Source organism: Pecten maximus, chromosome 2, assembly GCF_902652985.1.
Source record: "Pecten maximus chromosome 2, xPecMax1.1, whole genome shotgun sequence".
NCBI classification, from domain to species: Eukaryota; Metazoa; Mollusca; class Bivalvia; order Pectinida; family Pectinidae; genus Pecten; species Pecten maximus.
The window spans coordinates 43,503,248-43,524,750 of NC_047016.1; the positions used below are offsets into that span (position 1 = coordinate 43,503,248).

Consider the following 21,503-nt stretch of genomic DNA (forward strand, 5'->3'; position numbering starts at 1 on the left):
TTTAGATTTTAATTTTCTAGAAACTAGTTAAGTAACAATGGTGAAAAATATTTTATAATGAGAGAACAAGTTATCCAACTTTATTTGGAGCCCGATTACTTCACTCTTTGTTTTTAAAATTAAAATTGGTGTTATGATAACTTTTAGTGGTGTTATATGGGTGCTGGGTCTAATCTATACTGGCCCAACAGAGTGAAATTTATACCTAGCCTTATGCTTATAACAAATGCAAAATCAAAGCGTCTTGGATACAGGCACTCATGATAAACCATTTCGAAACTTCTGATCTGAGGAACATGACATTGTATAGATCAAGATCTATATATAAGCAAGGCACAAGGTAAATAGTTCAATATATTAGATTAAGGCGAGTTATTGCTATACGTTTTCAATGTCATTTGCAGTGTTTATGGGTCAACTCTTGCCTGTTAGAAAGTAAGATGCCTTGTATATATCCACATGAAAGGCCACGTCGCCAAGATGTGTTGCCTCCATTATCGATTTGGGGAGGCCAATGGTAACGCCTCTTAGATGCAACAGAACATTTGTATATCGAAATTAGCTTCTCCAAAGTCTTTATAATTTCCCCCTTTTTCAGCAAAATTAAACATTCAAAGTTACAGTGTCGGTCTACATGTTGGAAAGGATGTGTTGCGCTTATATATCCCAAATTTCCCAGGTCTCAATGCAACCGGCAACCTTGCAATCCAGATTTAAGATCTTTTTTTAGTCAAGTGTCTGCTACACTCTTCTCGATATTACCAGTCTGTGGCGTGTAAGTTAAGACACACTAGCCTTACATGAATACATGAGTTGTTTGACGTGGGAATAAGTTTTACAGATCCCAGCAGGCACTGGACATCAAAGGATTGACGTCAGATCTTTATCCCAACATCAGGACCATTGGCAAGTTTGGTGGTCGACATCATGACCACATTTAGAAATACTATATTATTATTCTATTCCCATGTGCGATAAAATTAATTTTTCTTTGTTTTCATGGTAAATACTCAAATGTGATTGGTCGAAAAATTCTTTTCATTCTTCTATGAAAGAAATTCCGAGAACGGCGCGAATAATGTGACGTCACAATACGACAATTGACATTGCATATTGATTTGGGAAAAATAATCCCATTTTAAACCAGTAAAATTGTATATAAAACATGTTTTAAATTAGAAAATCATTTTCAAAAATTAATTATAAGCGTTGATGTCAATTTTTTTTTAGTTTCATCGGGGTATGAAACAAATTTTGTTTGAAAACTTCTGTAAGAATCCGCTACGCGGATTCATACAGTTTGCAAACAAAATTTGTTTCATACCCGATGAAACTAAAAGAAAATGACATCAATGCTTAAATGAAGTAAGACGTGTTTATCGCTTGTTGATATTTGAATTGCTTGTGTCGTCGATGAAGCAGAAGACGTTTACCCTTCGGAAGTTTGTGTAAAGAAATCTTAAAACATCCAAGGTCACAGGACTTAAACTTGTTTCTTCTTCTTCTTCTTCTTCTTCGTGCACATTTTCTGATAATTTCCTGTCAGTGCCATGACCATTGAAGATATTTTGATGGAACTTAGAGATATTTGCATCACCGACAGCCGACGTCAGTTACGTAACGGTGACCTTGAACGCCGTTTCAAAGGTAAAACAAGTGCAAATTGTTTAGTAATTTCTTGTCAAGACCAAACTTTGTACACATTTGAAGATATCTTGATGAACATTGTAGCACTTCTATAGAGGATGTGTAGTGCACTGTCATAGGTCACTGTAACCTTGATCTAAAGGTCAAAGATCAAGTGCTATGTTTTCCAATATTTCTTGTCCAGGCGATAAGTTTTTAACTTCTCAGGACATCTTAATGAACATTTTTGTATACCTTAATCACCTACTGACAAAGTACGCTGTCATTGGATCATAGTGGCTTTTATCCAACCATAAATTCTTAATCGTTGAAGATAACTTAACAAAACTGTAGAATCCTTGCTCTACTTGAAGCCGATGTACAATGCATACGCCAAAGTGCCCATTTTTCTAAGAATTTCTTATCCGGTAATAAGATTTAATTTTTGAAATTAATGAGATTTTAATTAAGGTTGCTGTATACCTTTACTATCCCATGGTATACAAACAATCAATTTATAGTAAAGGAGAATAGGAGGCATATGTTTTTGTTTACAAGACAATCCCTCGTTCTTATTTGCTTTCGTTATCGATTTTAATATAAAACTAGTTTCGCTGTATATGTATATTGATTTTGTAAGACATGGTATTTTTTTTCTTTTTTAGGGGGGTGGGGTGGGTGGGTGGGGGGCAGGGTTAGGATTAGGCTACATTTTATAGCACAATAACTCTCATATAGAAAGCTTCTATTCCACTGGCAATTCCTCAAATCAGCGAGTACATCAAATAAAACTGACGCAGAGAAAGAAGAAAATATAGTTTGTTTAGTGTAGAATTTTATTTTGGTTATGCAAAAATTAGCCATTGTATGAAAACAATGCATAGCTTGAGAGAGACAAAGGCTATAAACACAACTTTTTTCGAACCATTTTAAATTTCAGATTTTAATCTTCGATCAATGTACTACTGAGTAAACTGAGACGGAGTGACAAATGCCGTAAATATTAACTTTGGTGAGATTCTTTACGTCGACTTTACATATTAGATCCTGGGACCAACTATGTCAAACTTGTGGGGTATCTATTAAAACCCTGAACTGGGAAACAAATGCATCTTTCAAATATTTCTTAAAACAGGAAACACTTATTTGTCTTTAACCCAAAGATGGTTTTAAAAGACAGGAAGTTTGATAGTTTATAAAAAAAGTCCAATTAAACAAGGTGTCAGAGAACATAGAACAATAAGCTTAGGTGATATCACGTTTTATTACACAAACAACTGCATAATTCAAAACATAATATCATATCAGATTTTCTTTGTAACATAAAACACGACAAGATATCAAAGATTTCCCACTCTAACATTACACACAACACAAAATCAAAGATTCCCCTCTCTACCATAAAACACGACACGAAATCAAAGATTTCCCTCTCTACCATAAAACACGACACGAAATCAAAGATTTCCACTGTACCATACCACACGACACGAAATCAAAGATTTCCCTCTCTACCATAAAACACGACACGAAATCAAAGATTTCCTTCTCTACCATGACACACAGCACAAATCATAGATCTTCCGCTGTACTATAACAAACAAAACAAAATCGAATATTTTCCTCTGTTCCATAACACAGAACACAAAATCAAAGATTTCCCTCCGTACTATAACAAACAACACAAAATCAAATATTTCCCTCTGTACCATAAAACAATTTCCTCTGTACCATAAAACACGACAAAAAATCAAATATTTTATTGTACCATAAATCACGACGCTAAATTAAAGCGTTTTCTCTACTACAGAATACGACACAAAATCAAAGATTTTCCTCTGTACCACAAATGCTAGCATTTCATCTCAAACGCTTTTATGACAGATGCATGCAAGACTCGGCTTATACTCCCAGTTTTAAACTGAATATGGGATGGCTTCTGACAATTACAACTACAAGAAAAGAATGAAAAACATGTGGCATATACAGTATTAAAGAATGGGAAAGGTATTTTGTATGACCAACAATAGACTGAATACAAATCCTTTTTGTTTCATGGGTCACAACGACATCAAAAATACATGTATAGACAATATTGATTATTTTTTAATACATTCGTTCGAAAATTATTTTTGTTTAATTATACAATCCAGCTGTAGCCTACAGTTCCTAAATAAACGATGGGTTTTCAATATCGATCACTAGGTACATAAAAAGAGTGTAAGATTGCAGAGACTTATATTAAAACGCAACTTGTACGTGAAATTCAAATACAAACAATGTTATTTCAGTTACATTGGACAATGCAAAAATACCGTCTACTGACACCCTAGTATCCTGATGTATGGAATGGTTACTGTGCCGGGGTTTCACAAACTAAGTTTGACCTCCTTTCGATTTTATTGTTGACTGAATCAAGCCACATAAACTTAATCTGTTTCTGTAGTACAATGTAAATGTGTCCTTGTAGGTCCGGCTCATATAGGTCATAATTCCAGTTAAAATAGGTCATCTTTGATCCATCATCATATCTATATATGCCGTCATCATCACGCGTTCCTAAGATCATTGTAAACTGTGTCTCAGCTTGTTCTGAAAAATACACGAGATTGTTTCTATCTAGGATGATGTAAGATGAATACTCAAACACCACTACAGCATGCACTGTATACTAGAATTTACAAATAGGAAAACACCACTACAGCATGCACTCTATACTAGAATTTACGAATAGGAAAACACCACTAAAGCATGCACTGTATACTAGAATTTACGAATAGGAAAACACCACTACGGCATGCACTGTATACTAGAATTTACGAATAGGAAAACACCACTACGGCATGCACTGTATACTAGAATTTACGAATAGGAAAACACCACTACAGCATGCACTCTATACTAGAATTTACGAATAGGAAAACACCACTAAAGCATGCACTGTATACTAGAATTTACGAATAGGAAAACACCACTACGGCATGCACTGTATACTAGAATTTACGAATAGGAAAACACCACTAAAGCATGCACTGTATACTAGAATTTACGAATAGGAAAACACCACTACAGCATGCACTCTATACTAGAATTTACGAATAGGAAAACACCACTAAAGCATGCACTGTATACTAGAATTTACGAATAGGAAAACACCACTACGGCATGCACTCTATACTAGAATTTACGAATAGGAAAACACCACTACGGCATGCACTCTATACTAGAATTTACGAATAGGAAAACACCACTACGGCATGCACTGTATACTAGAATTTACGAATAGGAAAACACCACTACAGCATGCACTCTATACTAGAATTTACGAATAGGAAAACACCACTAAAGCATGCACTGTATACTAGAATTTACGAATAGGAAAACACCACTACGGCATGCACTGTATACTAGAATTTACGAATAGGAAAACACCACTAAAGCATGCACTGTATACTAGAATTTACGAATAGGAAAACACCACTACAGCATGCACTCTATACTAGAATTTACGAATAGGAAAACACCACTAAAGCATGCACTGTATACTAAAATTTACGAATAGGAAAACACCACTACGGCATGCACTCTATACTAGAATTTACGAATAGGAAAACACCACTACGGCATGCACTGTATACTAGAATTTACGAATAGGAAAACACCACTACAGCATGCACTCTGTACTAGAATTTACGAATAGGAAAACACCACTACGGCATGCACTCTATACTAGAATTTACGAATAGGTAAACACCACTACGGCATGCACTGTATACTAGAATTTACGAATAGGAAAACACCACTACAGCATGCACTCTATACTAGAATTTACGAATAGGAAAAAAAGGAAAATGCGCCTCTACCTCCCAATCACAAGCGACAGACAAACTCCTTTGCCTGAAGTCAGCGCCATACCGATGCGACTATGTATATTTGTATAACAAAAGTTTTCCTTTCTTTGGAATCACCCAATGTTACATATTGGAAAGAAAACGTAAATGTGGGAAATTGTAATGTTCAAATAATGCTAATCTTGTAGTTTATTTCTGGCGCTGACTTCAGACAAGGGGCTTGGTAAGGGAATAACTGTTTCTGGTACTGGTGCAAGGATTAAAGATGCTTTGTAGAGAACGAACAATATCTGTTCAAATTTCATAGGCATTATTAAAGTTTTTGTACATGGCTAGAAAAGTCAGTGTCTTATTTTTTTCCTTTTTAAGATGAAAATGTAAAAAGCGCGTTCGCGATGATTGCTTTTATCTGTTATCGGTTATTTAAGTCATTATAGTAGGGATGTGTTTTTCAGTACAAAGCCTGTCTAATTACACAGCTTAACACAAGTTCCCCTTTAAATGCTTCATTTAAGATAGAAGTTATCACATTCGGATAGCCATCATACCCAGAAATGCTGCCATATGATTCTGCTTCTCATAACTGTCGATTTTCATCAAGGTGGTTCCAACAGCGTAGCATTGTTTCTTCAAATAATGAATACTGTATGGTTGACAGCACTTGAAGTTGTAACATATCTCTAAAGCTCTATTGTGCATGAAACCTTTAACATCTGCACATTTTTCTGAAATTCAAATAAAATATTAGATAATTTACAGATGAATATAAATTTTGATTTCTATTTACATCCATCAAAGCACACTTGACAAGTACTGATTAACTGCATAACATGATCTACGCTGCCAAATTATCTTAATCCGAAGAAATCCAATTATTTCATATTCACAGATAATATAAATGATGAGGTAACGAATGAAAACGCCCATCAACAACAGAAATATAACGGACATTATTCATGTTATCAAACAATCAACAACAGTAACTAGCTTACCCTGTTGGGCTGGTACAAAATACGTAGATCCTAGTTCGACGTACGCTTGTCCTGGATACAGATAAACAATGGTTTGGAGACTGCATACCTTTGTCATTTCGTTGTAGAAAAATGACATGCAAGTGGCCAGTTTGAAACACTGCCGCAGACAGGACAACACGGATATAACCGATGATTGCCAAATCATATAATTATTGTTAATCCGGTCCTTGAAATAAGGTTTGTTCTAGTCCAATAAAGCTCACAGTAGATGTATGGACTTGTGTCAACACTGCTATTGCGGTAATGGATGCGAAAGACGAAATCACAGGTTTCATGTTGTCTGAATATTAACAGCACAGCGTGTTCTGGTCAAGCCTGTCATAAGTTGGTATACTTTATAAACCTGGAAGTTATTGTTTCATGAAACTTGATTAATTACGACAGCAGACTGTCACCAATGAAGCTATCAGCATGTGATATTATGTCAACATTATCTTATTTACCTGATCAATATATACTTTCGAACTTATAATTGAGGGACAGTCATAAGACAGCCAATTATTTGATTTAAACATGCAGATAGATCACCATCATTTCCACACTAAAGAAACATTCTTTTTGATTATCCGACACCAATACGATCGATAATGTCAGTAAATAGAACTATTCCTGTATTATTTGAACATTATTGTTGTCAATTGTTTATTGAGAAGGTAATGATAACGTTCAAATACATTAATAACTGCTTCAGCAGAACATGTCAGTCCATCTACCAATAACAATTCAATTGGAGTTAATGAGAGAATGGTTTCTAGCATTATTCTGTTGCAAGTTTAATCAAATAGAGATAATTTAAAGTGAATCTTTATTTAGTTATTTCATTGTTCAAAATGCCACTTTGTCTTGTGTATTTTTTGAAGAATGCTCTCACAAAAAAAATAAATTATTATGTCAGACAAATGTTAATAATTTGATGACCATGAATACATGTGCAGTTCGTAGCTTAGCAGACTCTGGGGGGGCGAGAATGGGGGTGTGTTGGTGTGTATGTGTGTGTGTAAGCTTGTGCGTAGTAAATTATAGAAATACACATCAGTGCTGAAAGGTGTGAATGACCATAAAATGTAGATGTCTTGTGTTTGTTGATAATATATGTTTAACTGAATAAAATATAAATTACAAAAAAAAAAAAATACATGTGCAGTTGAGAAGTATTATCAAAATAACTCCGATAAATACCATTTGAAATATAATTTGTGAGAATGAACCATTGCAAAATGTGAAATTGTATATTTTTATCAACACAAAAAAAACCTGGATAACTAAACATATTCATCTGATGCAAGTAAGACTGATCAATATATACTGTGTGTCACGCTTAAAATAGTTAATGGGTGTGTCGGTGACGTAAGATACAAAATTTATAGAGATAGAGAGAGAAGTATGCATCCATTACTGTTACCTGCATGACACCTGTTTGATAATAGTAGTAATTCCACAAAAATACCGATAACTAGATATTGGTCTGGGGTCATTCAATTATTAGTACACTGATACTGTTTTGTTTTGTTTTACTCGGGAATCAACGGTATTTTTCTTTGTGTGTATCAATAGCGATGAACATGTCCTTACTTGTTCTATCGCATACAATAATTGACTAATCCAGTTTATGAAGATAGATTCTAATCGTAATTCAGAATCAAGGAGATATAAACAAAAGCAGGAATTTCATGGATGTTAAAAGAACAAAAGGAAATGATACTAGATTTACCAATAGGATAAGTGTCTCATAGATGACATCCGCCATTTAGATCTAGTTTAAATCAAAATAATGTTCTGAAAAATGAGAACGGAAATAATGACAATAAAACCGCCAGACATACAATAACGAATCGGTAGCTCGAACTTCATATTATATATATATAGAATAAAGTTAAATGTCTACGTGACAGTAAATGATAATAAAATAAAAAGCCAAACACAGATTTGCTGTCTCCCTAGTACTTTCGCGGCTAGATCGTGCCGCTCTTCAGGGGATTATGAATTTTATTCGGTACATCATTTTATGACGTCATAGTTTGATGACGTCATAATAGTAGGGTACATAATTTATAAAACACTTATTTGTCCAGTTTACAAGGGTTGAGACCAACTATATGATATGGTTTAAACAAACCAATCCATTAAAAAAACTTGATTGGAGCAATTACATCGTATAGATCTGTACAACAAATCTATAGATACGTACTCCGTACTAAAATTAAAACCGGACATGGTATACAAAGATTTTGCCGTATAGTACATGTAAAATAGATGCGGTAACTTGGAATAATGTAAACTCTCAATAGTAAATTGCGCTAGTAAACACTATCAAACATACGTTTCATATTTGTACATAAAAACAGTAGATACAAAATATGCAAGATAATATACATGTATACATGTACATGTACATTCGGTAAGTTACTGAGAAATCTATTGTATACATAATTTATTTTGTCCTATCACGTTCAGAATTTAACATTGGCTTCATTAGCTGTTTGAAAAACATTTCTTTATTCTCTCTTTGTAATACATCAGAGTTGGACATTTGGTAAATTGGCAAAACAAAAAAAATGTCATCAGCACAGATATGACAGTGTTCGTTAACAGTCAAATATCGGAAGTGTTCCGTTCTTGTTTGCTGGCGGTGTAAGGTCATACGTTTTCGTAATTCCATGCCAGTCTAACCAATATAAAAATCTTAACATTTACTGCATATTAGAGCATATATAACATTATTTGAAGTACAATTCATATCAGTTTTAATTTTGAAATGAAAACCATTTTTAAATGTATAACTTTGACAGTCTATAATAATATCGCATGTTTTACATCGCTTTTGCAAACATTTTATGACAGATGTTTCTCTTACTTCAGAATCAAATTTTGAAGCACATAAGATACGTTTGAGATTTTTTGGTTGACGTTTACAATTTATGATTTTCTTTTTATTGAGTATAGATTTCATTCTTTCGTTGTTTTTCAAAAAATCCTCGCTACCTCTAACAATAGGAAATATATTATAATTGCCTGGGTTGTATGTACTTACAAAAGGAATAATATTACAGGAACCTAGTTTCTCCTGTGTGCGTAACTGAATTGGTCCCTCTTTCTTAGCTCTTGCTATCCCGTGGTCTATAATTTCACGCGGATAATGTTGATTTCCTAGATAATGGATTAAATTCCCAAGCGTTTACTTAGAGTGTTTTCATCACTGACAATCGATATCAAGCGGGAAGTTAGACTGAATGGAATATTAAGCTTGATATGCTTATCATGATTTGAAAAAAAAAATCAAGATAATTATGTGAATCAGTGGTCCTACAGTGTAAGTCAGTTACGATTTTACCATTTTCAATTTGTACGTATATATCTAGAAATTCAAGTTTCACTGAACTACACTCCATGGTATATTGTATATCAGGATGTAACATATTAAGTTCCCAACAAAATTGTCTATATCTTTATCTGACTGCCAGATTATAAAACAATCATCCAGAAATCTGATAAAATTCTTCCTTAAATATTCCGCTTGCATTTGGTCTCTTTTTTCAATATTTCTATAAAGAATTTCCTCTAGATAGCCAAGAACCATAGTGGCATGTGTAGAGGCTACCTTTTAATTTGTGCCCATTGCTGTTCCTTTACATTGCTGGTAATATTTATTATCGAAATGAAATACATTTCTGTTCAATACAATTTCCAAAGCTTCTAAAATACATTTATTATTCATTCGATTATCAATAGTATTTGGATGTTTTTCCAACCAGAATTTTACGGCTTTCAAACCAAGATCCGTAGGGATGTTAGCAATAAACTGACTACATCAAACGAAATTAATTTACTTCCAGGTAAAACTTATTTTGGTAACCTTGTTAAAAAGTCAAAATCATCTTTAACAAAACTGGGTATTTTTGAACAAAGTGGTTTTAGAATTATATCTAGAAAATGACGTAAAGGCTGAGTGCTGTTCTTTTATTGTATTTGTAATAAGACTACTTTTGTGGATTTTAGGCAAGCCATAAAAATAACTAGTTTTAAATGAGAAATTAGTTAGATAATCTATCTCTTCCTCATGCAGTTTGTCACCTTCTCTATTGATCAAATCAAATATTGAATGTAATTCGGAACAGGATGAACAAACGTTCAAACTGATAACGTAGGTTTCGCACTCGCAACCCAGAGGTGGAGGCCTTGTGATAAAGTGTCGGGACACGTTAACCACTCGGCCACCACGGCCACCTCGGCCCCTTGCCATGGGAGACAGTTATGGTATGAATGTAACGGCTTTTATACAAAGAATCCCAAGCATTGTTTGTAAGCCTATCTCAATGCAATTCCTGTGTCATACGATATTTCGATTGCTTCCCTTCAATCGGACAATATCTTTTTACAGTGTTGTAAAGCTGCGAGGAATTGGTGACGTCAACATTTCTCTTTAAAGTTTTGTGTTTAGATCCGTTGCTCCACAAGTTAATATTATTAAATTTCCTGATACAGGTTTTTAGTGCTTAATTATTTTGTTTATAACCTCGAATGCCAGTGCTGCAAGGATGTAGTTACATTGAAGTATTGGTATCTCGAACAAAATTTAGACTTAATATGTAATTATTTTTTAAAGTCGATTTCGGGATTAAGAACCAGAGAAATTGATATAAAATACATGTGTTCTTCTTCTCGAATAAGCTTAACGATAAGTTTATTGTTAAACTGAAATAACTTTGATCTTGTCTCTCGTAAAGAGTGGTGAAGCTTAACAAGATAATACTTAGATTGTAGTCTAATGCTTGGAAAGACAACTCTTGCAGCATTAATGTATAGATTTTCTGAGCGTTTGTGCCATAGAGATACTTTATGGATTTATATAATCATCCTATCATATGATTTTGTCAATATGTGATTTGATGTCAGTGATTTATGATTTAATTTCCTTTTTATATAGTTTGGTGTTCATTGTATATTGTGCTACCATTATATTGTATACTTTCATCGTTTGATTTTAACATTATATTATCTAATGCTTCATTTGATTGGGTTACACTATTATATTATACGTTGTTGTCATATGATGTGGTTTTATCGTCATATTACTCGATTTAATCAATAAATGATTTGATTTTAACGTTATATTATTTAGTTTCAACACTACATTATATGCTTTGTTCGATATATGATTTAGTGTAATTGTTATATTATTCGAGATTCCGTCATTATATTATTTACAAACACAATAGTATGATACTATGATATCATTGTACGACTTTATTATATCATTGTAAGATTTCAGCATATTATTGTATTGTAACTTCATTAAATGTGACATTAAATCTGACAAGCGTCTCTGTGAAATCGAAGTATATGGAACGGGGGCCATTTTTTCTCTACTTTACAAATATTTGAAATGCCCTTTTCTGACGAGCGAAGGGCAATCTCTACAAAGAGTTATCGTCCATTGTGATCACGACTCAAAGAAGACAAATCTAGGTAGAGTTTGAACGAAGCTGCTGGTGCATTACTCCGTCAGACATAGCGGAAAAAACATGACAAAAAGTCGCCCAAATGAAAAAAATCCGTACACTTCGGATACGCGAAGACGCTTGTCATCTATCATATAATCAATTTGAACAGTAACATCATGGTATGCTGCAAACATAAGCTGTGGTAGCAGGACTCCGGATCAACTAGTAGATAATTGGTATTGGGTTCTTGAATATTCACAACGGTGTAACCTTCTCCTGTTTCCTACAATAACTATCATCTGCCATCGTTCAACAACTTACTTGGATGGTCACAGGGACAGATTTCTGCAAGTCCTTACAAGATTGCCGTATAACTATCGTACAAACGGCCCGATAAAGGGTTGGGGTTTCGTTCTTTTATTGTAGCCTACAAGATAATAGGTCGTGGCATACCTCATTGCATGCAGTCGCATATTTACCAGATAAACAGACTGATCAAGACCGATACTATCACTTTCAAATATACTTGACATTCAACAAAGCTATCACGCAACCAAGAACGTCCCATGTTCTTACGATCGTAACTGATGGATCCGTTAGTAAACAAGGTGTTGGTACTATATTGTATATCATTAGCCAGAAACTCTTTTATCTCTCTTGCTTTTTTAGTACGAAACTATGGAAACATCTGGTTACCATGAGAAGTTCAGACTCTGTGTATTGCCGCAGTCTAGTAATCGTACAGTCTAAGCATCAATTACGGACAGCCAGCGATGTGTCCAAGTCATTGATATATTGGGTTAACTAGCTCACGTGTCACTGCATTCCTCACTGCCGTCAGCAAATCCTAGGTCAGTGTACGATGTCATTCTGATTCCGTCAATGTACCGTCCAAATTTGTAATCTTATCGGAAGAACTGAGGACTCTGTAGTCCGGTCAGTGTGTGTTCAAGACTTTATCGACAACAAATCATCCCTACCATTCATAAGTCGATCCGTATGGGCAGCTATACAAACTGATTGCTCCGACCTCCGTTGGGCTCATCTCAATCTCAAACAATGTACACCAACATGAGACACGCTAAGCGATGCTTGACCGTCGCTTCGATAGCCAAGGTTAGCGTGATGGTTTTTCGTCACAATGATCCACATCATTCTTCTGCAGATTACAGTTGTTCTAGACTACGACTTAGATGACGTATTGACAGCCTTTCACATCAAGACAGATCGACTATACAGCAAATACAACTTGTCATAAAAAGACAGGATAATACGAACTCTCGTATCAGTCGGGTTTGTGATTCATGCCATGTATGCATCCCTGAATAAACTGCCTTAGACTTTTGTCCTTCAGTCCTTTAAGCATCTGGAGGCTGTTGGTGTCTCCTTTGCAGCCAACGTCGATCAGCGAAATCGCCAGTCTGCTTGTCAAGAAAACTGCAACATCGTACAAATCTGCTTGCTTGATCGGGGAGGAAAAAGGCGTGATTGACTTTTCCGACTACTTCTCGAACTACTGTTATCAGAGTTGACCCAGCACCTGGTTTTATTTTCTTTGCGAGAGGTTTCCTCAGGTTTCGTATCTTTCTCTAAATTAGTTGAACAAAGAATGTCAATACAAAATCCATGGTTGAAATGGCTGTAGGTAAACAAGAAGACGAACTTCTATATCAATAACCCCGGGGAGACCAGTTTCTTCTTGTGGTTTACCAATTGCAGTTCCCTGCACGGAATCACGTATCCGTCGATCTGATCTTGCGACACAAAGGAGTCAATTTACAATGTTCAAGAAAAAACATGGCGACAACAAGTCGTTTCCTCATCCCGATACCTTTGTTGGTCACTAATATAATCTAACATCTAAGATGATAAGAGATAAGATCGTAAAAGAAATGAAACAAAACCCAATTTCTGACTTATGATTCTAGGGTACATACAGATTTCTATGTTTTTTTCTTATTTCAGGTGAAAAAGTGAAATGTTAAAATATTCGGAAAACATGTTGATCAGGAGAAAAAATAGGCAGTTATTGAGCATTCATTTTTATGCAATAACTACTTGAGGGGTATTATATGACTGCATATTTTATACAGCAGTAGGGTACAGGGGAAAGCGTTATGCTTTCTTTATTCTGGATCCAATTCTATATGAGGTTAGATATTCTCAGCTGATTCTTTAAACTATATTCTGCAAAGGCTTTTTCTTAAGATAAACAGACCGTTATTTACTTAATTATTTTTTCTCAGGCTATCTTTATTTCGCTTTTTATGCTCAACTATTAAGCTAATAATGAATCTCTTATATATTGAAATTAACGTGATTTTAGTGCTGATGATAACGATTGAAAATCGAAGATGCTCAACTAAATCATTCCTAGATACAAATTGACTAGTATCGTTTTGTTAGCAAAGTATCTTAATATAAGGCCAAGAAAACGTTAGAAAGTTTCGTAAACCAGTCTGACGTTAAGGTGGACACGATTTATAATAATGGTAGATTAAACAATAATAAAACAGGAGCAATATTTATAATTATGTACAAGTGTTCTTCACCAAACCGACATCAGAGTACTACTAACTTTGTTATGTTGCATATCAGTGTTTGCATATCTTGACATTCGTAGAAAGTTACCATAACGATTTGTCAGGCTGGACATAGCATCTTCTACTTTCTTAAATATGAACAATGAAGATAATCATAAATGGTGTATCTAACTCTATCCATTGTCTTGCTTCTAAGATAGCACAGCAAACGGTGTATAGCAGAATGTTTTGTAATGGCGTTACTACTGTTGTGATAGGGGCCGCGGTGGCCGAGTGGGTTAAGGTGTCCCGACACTTTATCACTAGCCCTCCACCTCTGGGTTGCGAGTTCAAAACCAACATGGGGCAGTTGCCTGATACTGACCGTAGACCGGTGGTTTTTCTCCCGGAACTCCGGCTTTCCTCCACCCTCAAAACCTAGCACGTCCTTAAATGACCCCGGCTGTTAATAGGACGTTAAACAAAATAAACCAAACCAACTGACGTGATGAAGACACAAAGCAATTATTGTATTAAATAAACTACACCAGTTATTCTCTACACATGTTGTGTCTCTACACATGTTGTGATAGGTAAAATGTCAGAAAGCGTCATGCCTGTACCAATACGTTACAAGACAGGCGTTTCACACACCAAGTTGGAACTCGCATATGTAGCAGTGTTACGTGCGTCGTGCCACAGAAACTGATCATTCTTCTTTAGCAAAATAAAGACCTCGTTATTACGTTGCTCCGGCTCATTATCAGCAGAGTTCCAGTTGAAATATGTCATATTTGTGCCATCCTCATACGTATATATTCCATTATTACCGAGTATGCCTTGAATCAATGTATAACTTGTGTTGCCTTGTTCTGAAAAAGAATGATATGTTTTTTTATCAACGACTACCAGTTCGCACGATGTATGTAGAAAGACCAATAAACGAAACAAACTAAGCTAACTAAGATGTCATAACACAATAAGCAATCCTATACAAGTGTCTCCTCTCGTTCGGCGTTCTGCTTGATAAGAACATAGGTTACTGAACTGCCCACTGAGATTTTCTGTACTTAGACTACATATAACATTGACAGTTACCTGTACTGGTAGTTCTGTCGCCTCCACGTGTTCGTTCCTATGTAACTCATCATGGTATCGGTGAAAATAAAACTACTATAAATTTTATTTTTAATTGCAAAAGACAAACAAAAAATGAAAATAAAAAAACAACAACATTCAATTATGTTATATTTTGACCTGATCAACGATACCATGATAGGCATTTATTGGAAATAAACAATAACCTGATTAACGATTTCATAGCAACAGTGAGTTTCTTAAAACATGATTAATGATACCACGACAACAGGGAGCTTATGTGAAGTAACTTATACTCTGATTAACGTTACCATGGCAACAGTGAATTTACGGGGAGTTACTTACTTATAACCTGATTAATGATTCCATGAAAACTCGATGTGGAGTAACTTATAACCTGATTGTACAATGATACTAGATTAATACTACTATATCATTGTATGATTGTACACTACTATTTGTAATATGGATAGAGTGTTTCCTTAATTTTCATTGGCCAATTTCCCGTTTCCCTCACAAGTACCCATCAGTGAGTAGACCTGTTCGTGCTAAAAATAGCTCAGATGGGAAATTCCCCAGGCATTCCCGACCTGTTCTTGCTATTTATAGCACGAACAGGTCGGCAATCTTTGCATCCAACCACGCAACGTGTTACTTTGGACAACAGCCAATCAGAATGCTGGAAACAAACAATTGTTCGACATCACTTTGTTTACAATATTGCAGACGACATACCCCCACAACGTTTCGCTACAATAAACGAAGAGGAATTACAAGAAGAAAAAAGACTTGATTGAATACCCGGAAAAACACTTCAGGTGCAACAAGACTATCTCGGCCATATTTAAGTTCCAAATGTCAGTCTGCATGCCGACTTTAAAAACTTTAGTCAACATGATTTGGACTTGATTGAGCCTTGGGATTTTTTTCATTCATTTAAGTTGGCCATATTACAAAACAGTTAATGCCTTTTGTGTTCGGTGTACACGAGACTATGCGGTCCTGGTCAAGAGTTTGTTCACCTCGGCCTGCGGCCTCGATGAACAAACTCTTGACCAGGTCCGTATAGTCTCGTGTACACCTCCACAAAATGCAATAATTGTATAAAGATCAACACAACTATAGCATTGTACGGTTATACAATATCATGATATTTATACTACTATATCATTGTTTCATTGTATCTTATGATGTGCATAATGATTCTGATTAAATTATTTGAAGATTGTATTGTAAGATTTGCGTAATTGCTATCAATCAGAGCATTGTAAGGTGATATAGTATGTGATCTCTTGTTGCTATCAATCGTCTTAAATTTTCAATAATGCATAACATGTATGATGATACGGCCTTAACGCTATAAACGGAGGCCAACAACATACCCAGGAATGCTGCCATGTGAGCCTGCTTCTCAGAACTGTCTATCTTGATCAAGCTCGTCCCGGTGGCATTACATTTCGCCTTCAATTCGTTGGCATTGTAGAGTTCACAGCACTTGAAATTGTAGCATATCTCCAACGCTCTATTGTACATGAAACCGCCAAAGTCCGGACATTTTCCTGAAAGAAAGATCTTTGGTATTTATAGATGTTTTAGTAACCATTTTCAGCGATTTTCTGTTGTTGTGTTTTGGATTAAGTCATGATTTCGAAATCTTTAGATTCTCGTTTCAATTTGAAAAACGCGATCGAGATGTCTGAGAAATTCTGCAGAGGAATGAGCGTAAGGTTCTGCTATATAGAAACAAATGAATTAATTTGTTGTTCCCACATCAAGCAAATATTATTGAAGAAATTTTTTGAAATGTTGGCCAATTTGACCACTTAAGTGACGTGTCATAGAGCCCTATTGGCGGGGACAGTATTAATAATAAACTTTGTTCAAGGGTTACGACCCATGTCATTCAATGAATGAAACACTATTGCAATAGGTCGCTTGATACATTTCTATAGTTGAATGAAAAACTTACCTTTTCCCATTGGTACAAAGTACCGTGAACCGAGGTCAGCAGATCCCTGTTCCTCATAGAGATACACGATGCCTTGGAGATTACATACATTTGTCATTTCGTTGTAGAAAAATGACATGCAAGTGGCCAGTTTGAAACACTGCCGCAGACAGGACAACACGGAGATAACCGATGATTGCCGAATCATATGATTATTGTTAATCCGGTCCTTGAATAAGGTTTGTTCTAGTCCAATAAAACATGATGCATGTATTCTAATTAGAAATGTGATTGTTATGGCAGTTGCATAGGAGAAAATAGAGAATTTCATATTTTCACCAACTTTACATAACTTTAATATAACTGTATGTAACAATATGAACTGAAAAGTTCAAATGACACTATCTCATTTGTTTGCTTGGTAGTATTCAGCGAGGGTCGATGTCCCTTTGTAGTTCTTGGGGGTAATTGCGTTGCTAATACTTGGTCGATATTGGTTATACATGTTTTCATAATCGGTAATGCATGTAACAATTGTGCTAGCGATTCCATTAAACATTAACGCTCAATCTATGAAAGAATTGTCTCGCTAGAATGAAGTTTTTTTTATGGAAACCTATTTTTGAAAACGAATGCTAAATCCCCAACTAGCATTCCATTCGTTGATATCCCGTATGATAACATTTCCTAAGAAACCAATAATTAAATTGCTTCCGGGCTTTGACTTCCGGTCGAATTGGAATTTCGAGAATGTAGCTGTTATTCTGCGGCAAAATTTCCTGGCATAACATAAAACAAATCCGTGAATAAAGTATGAAGCAAATATCATTACTTGAGAAAGTAACTTTAAAATACAAACCTATGCAAAAGTTAGACAACATTTTAATTCATTTTATTCAGTTTTGAAGAATATTTGGATTATTTTACCACAAATTTTGGTTATAAAGAACGTATTGTACAATTATGGCATTTTGATAGGTCGATACGGAGTTTCATTAACCGAGAAAAATATGAACTGAGGACGAAGTCCAGGGCTGACTTGTTTCAGGTAAATAAATCTATGTATCAACCGAATTCAAATAGCTATACTAAATTTATCATAAAAAGACTATTTTTCATTTTTAAGAAAGCAGTGGATGCGTGTTAATTCTTGTAGTGATAAGGACTGCACTTTGTGAAGCATATGTAATTAAACATAAAACAATGAAAAGTAAATAATGCATTAACGTACATTCATTACACTTATTCTTTGTTAATATAATAACCTTTACACATTCACAATTATTGCTTGTGATGTTGCAATAGGTTGAGGATAGTATATACTGATGGACAATACCAAGGGGAAGTAATTCATAATTAATCTATTTTCAGAAACACCCAGTTTGCCAGCATTTTTATCAATTTATTTTAAACTGCCGTTAATGTGACTTTTTATCGGGAATCACATGATACTTTCTCAGCCAATTCGACAGTGAAAAATATGTTTTTATTGAAAATTATTATATCTTTTGACACTACCCAATCAAAAATAAACAAATGCTTTTTTGCATGACCGATCAATATGACTTTTTATCTGGAACCACTTGACACTATTACAGCAAATCTGAAAGCGTGAAAAAGTAATTTTATGATAAAAATTACATTTGTATATGGTGATATAGTGTCTAATTTGTGAAATTATAGCGACAGATATTGGGTTCTTATCTCAGAATTTCATGTTACCTCCTGGTCTTCATACATATCTACCCACCGTTATTGTTTCAAATTGTTTCTTGTTAACATTGCGTATCGATGATGAAAGCATACTGGACACATCGTCAAGTGTTGCTTTAAATATTCATTGTTCAATGCTGATTGTTTTCAATTTAAATATTATCTAAAAGTGTCATGCAAGTGGATGCCCACAACTAAATGTATATTAGTTCTTTGTTTCATGTTTCAATAACCCTCTCACATTTTACATTAGTATCCTTCAAACATCACGAAAAGAGGCGAAGGACATCGATTTTGTAGTTCATTTTCTATGTACCCGGATATGCATTATACCGAATAATGATACATGTGTTAGTCGTTGCTATACTCGTCCGAGTACTTCGTCATTGATCCTTAGGCGGTAGAACACTATTTAAGGAGGTCATTAACATTTATTGACAAGGTTAATGCGCGCCCGTATTGACCAATATTGTTAAGCGAGTCATTAACGTTCGGGAATATTGAACAATTGATGCCACATAAAAATTAAAAACCGGTCACCTAACAAAGATTTACAGCAGGGACACGCCCCTGTACCTGAAAGGGTAAAACCAGCAGCCTTGGTATTTTATAACCGCGCTCCTCCTTTAAAGTTTCAAACAAGATTGGTAATAATACATTTATGTACACCAAGGTGGAGTAGCACAATTTTAGCTAAGTTCCCCCTTTAAGGCCCGCCGACTGTCCGAAAGAGTCAATCCAGCCTCATTTGTATAAATATGACTACCCTACCCCAATGATGTTTCTGGACGAATTTGGTGCAATACATTAAAACATTAATTAGAAGTAGCCTTTCAAAGTAAAATTTCAGGTAGGTTCCACTCTCGCCCCTCTGTCCCGAAGGGTCAGACAGGCCTCAATTATGAATGATGACAACTCTCCATTAATGATGTTTCAGATCGAATTTGGTTGTTTTTTGTAACATAAAGACTATGACAAAATAACAAATATCTGTTGAACAATAGAATATATACCTTAATATGATGATATAATGTGATAATCAAAACCTTCTTTCCTTATAATTTGTTATTAAAAACCGGGAAATTCCCACTGATTACGGGAAATCTCTAATGCGCTTCTCCACTCTCTATATGTAAATGAGTCGCGGTATGTATGTTGCGCACGCGCAAACTTTTTGTTTTGAAGAATGACAGACTGGCGATCAACGTCAAGGATCAGAATGGTCTATTGTGATATACAATACTGTAAGAAAATTGCCAAACCCCAAAATATATTGACAACAATGATCACGACGTCATGGAGACCATAATTTATGTTTGGCATGTTAATGATCCCGCAAGGTTCCTTTGGGCCTTTTGGTTGGGTCCCAAAGGGATAAAATAGTGACTTTTCAGCTTTAATAATATACTTCTAAGAGACCATTTTACATATTTCAATTTGACATAGGAGCAATTTTCTCTGGCAAGTGGAGAGGAGAGTTCATAATCGGCAATTGGCTGAATCCCCGGGGAAATTTGGTTGGGCCCCAAAAGGGTCACATGGGGCATTTTCAGCTCCAATCAACTTCCTACGAAGTCTTACCAAACTTGATAGTAAAACCCTCTTCATAGGGGTGATCAAAATCATATACCAAGCATCTCGATCACCTTGCTTGGGGTGCAGATGCCCAAAAAGGGTTGAACATAATGCGATATGCAGCTAGGTTTGGGTCCCCATCCCTCTGTCCCGCGAGTCCAAACCAACCATATATCCATGCATTATTACATCAAATGATGTTTCAGACCAAATTTTGATTAAATCCATTAAGGCATTGATGAGGAGTAGTGAAGTGATTTAAATCAAAATTTCAGCCAGACTCCCCTTTTAGGTAAGAAGCCATCATCACCAAAGGCGATTCCTACACCCACCGCATTCTAAAACTGCCAACTCGTAGCAATGCGACAACTGACACATGACAACGTGTGCTTAGCAGCTGTGGGAGTCGCTTTTAGAGTGGTGCATCACTTACCTGAGCTACTCTATAACCGGATGTACTAGAATATCGTTTGTATACATCAAACTTTAAGACATAACACATTGATTATAAATTATTCTTGGATAATGAAAGGCTATATAACCAGAATCGATTCGATCAATACGAGGCTCTTTCACATCCAGATGTATGAATTTTGCATACCGCTTTTCATTTTTAGCAGTACTGTGGCTTTTTAATTTGTTTGGTTAATAACAACCCACATATCACATTATTGTTCCTTTATGTTGTACTTCAA

The 21,503-nt window shown here is 35.2% G+C and overlaps 1 protein-coding gene across 1 annotated transcript; it reads right to left on the minus strand.

Moving 5' to 3' along the window:
- Nucleotides 1-14,903: 14,903 nt before the first annotated feature.
- On the minus strand, nt 14,904-17,892 carry LOC117341458. The gene is made up of 3 exons (XM_033903313.1): nt 17,542-17,892; nt 16,955-17,131; nt 14,904-15,346 (listed from the first exon to the last, which is right to left on the minus strand). Exons 1-3 carry the CDS (start codon nt 17,849-17,851, stop codon nt 15,105-15,107), a joined length of 729 nt encoding a protein of 242 aa, XP_033759204.1. The 5' UTR covers nt 17,852-17,892; the 3' UTR covers nt 14,904-15,104.
- Nucleotides 17,893-21,503: the final 3,611 nt, after the last annotated feature.

Excerpts from the sequence above, each read along its gene's own strand:
- LOC117341458 (XM_033903313.1), bottom strand. The coding sequence starts at position 17,851 with ATGAAATTCTCTATTTTCTCCTATGCAACTGCCATAACAATCACATTT. Across the intron at positions 17,132-17,541 it reads CTTTGTACCAATGGGAAAAG|GAAAATGTCCGGACTTTGGC; the intron begins GTAAGTTTTTCA and ends TCTTTCTTTCAG. Across the intron at positions 15,347-16,954 it reads TCACATGGCAGCATTCCTGG|AACAAGGCAACACAAGTTAT; the intron begins GTATGTTGTTGG and ends ATTCTTTTTCAG.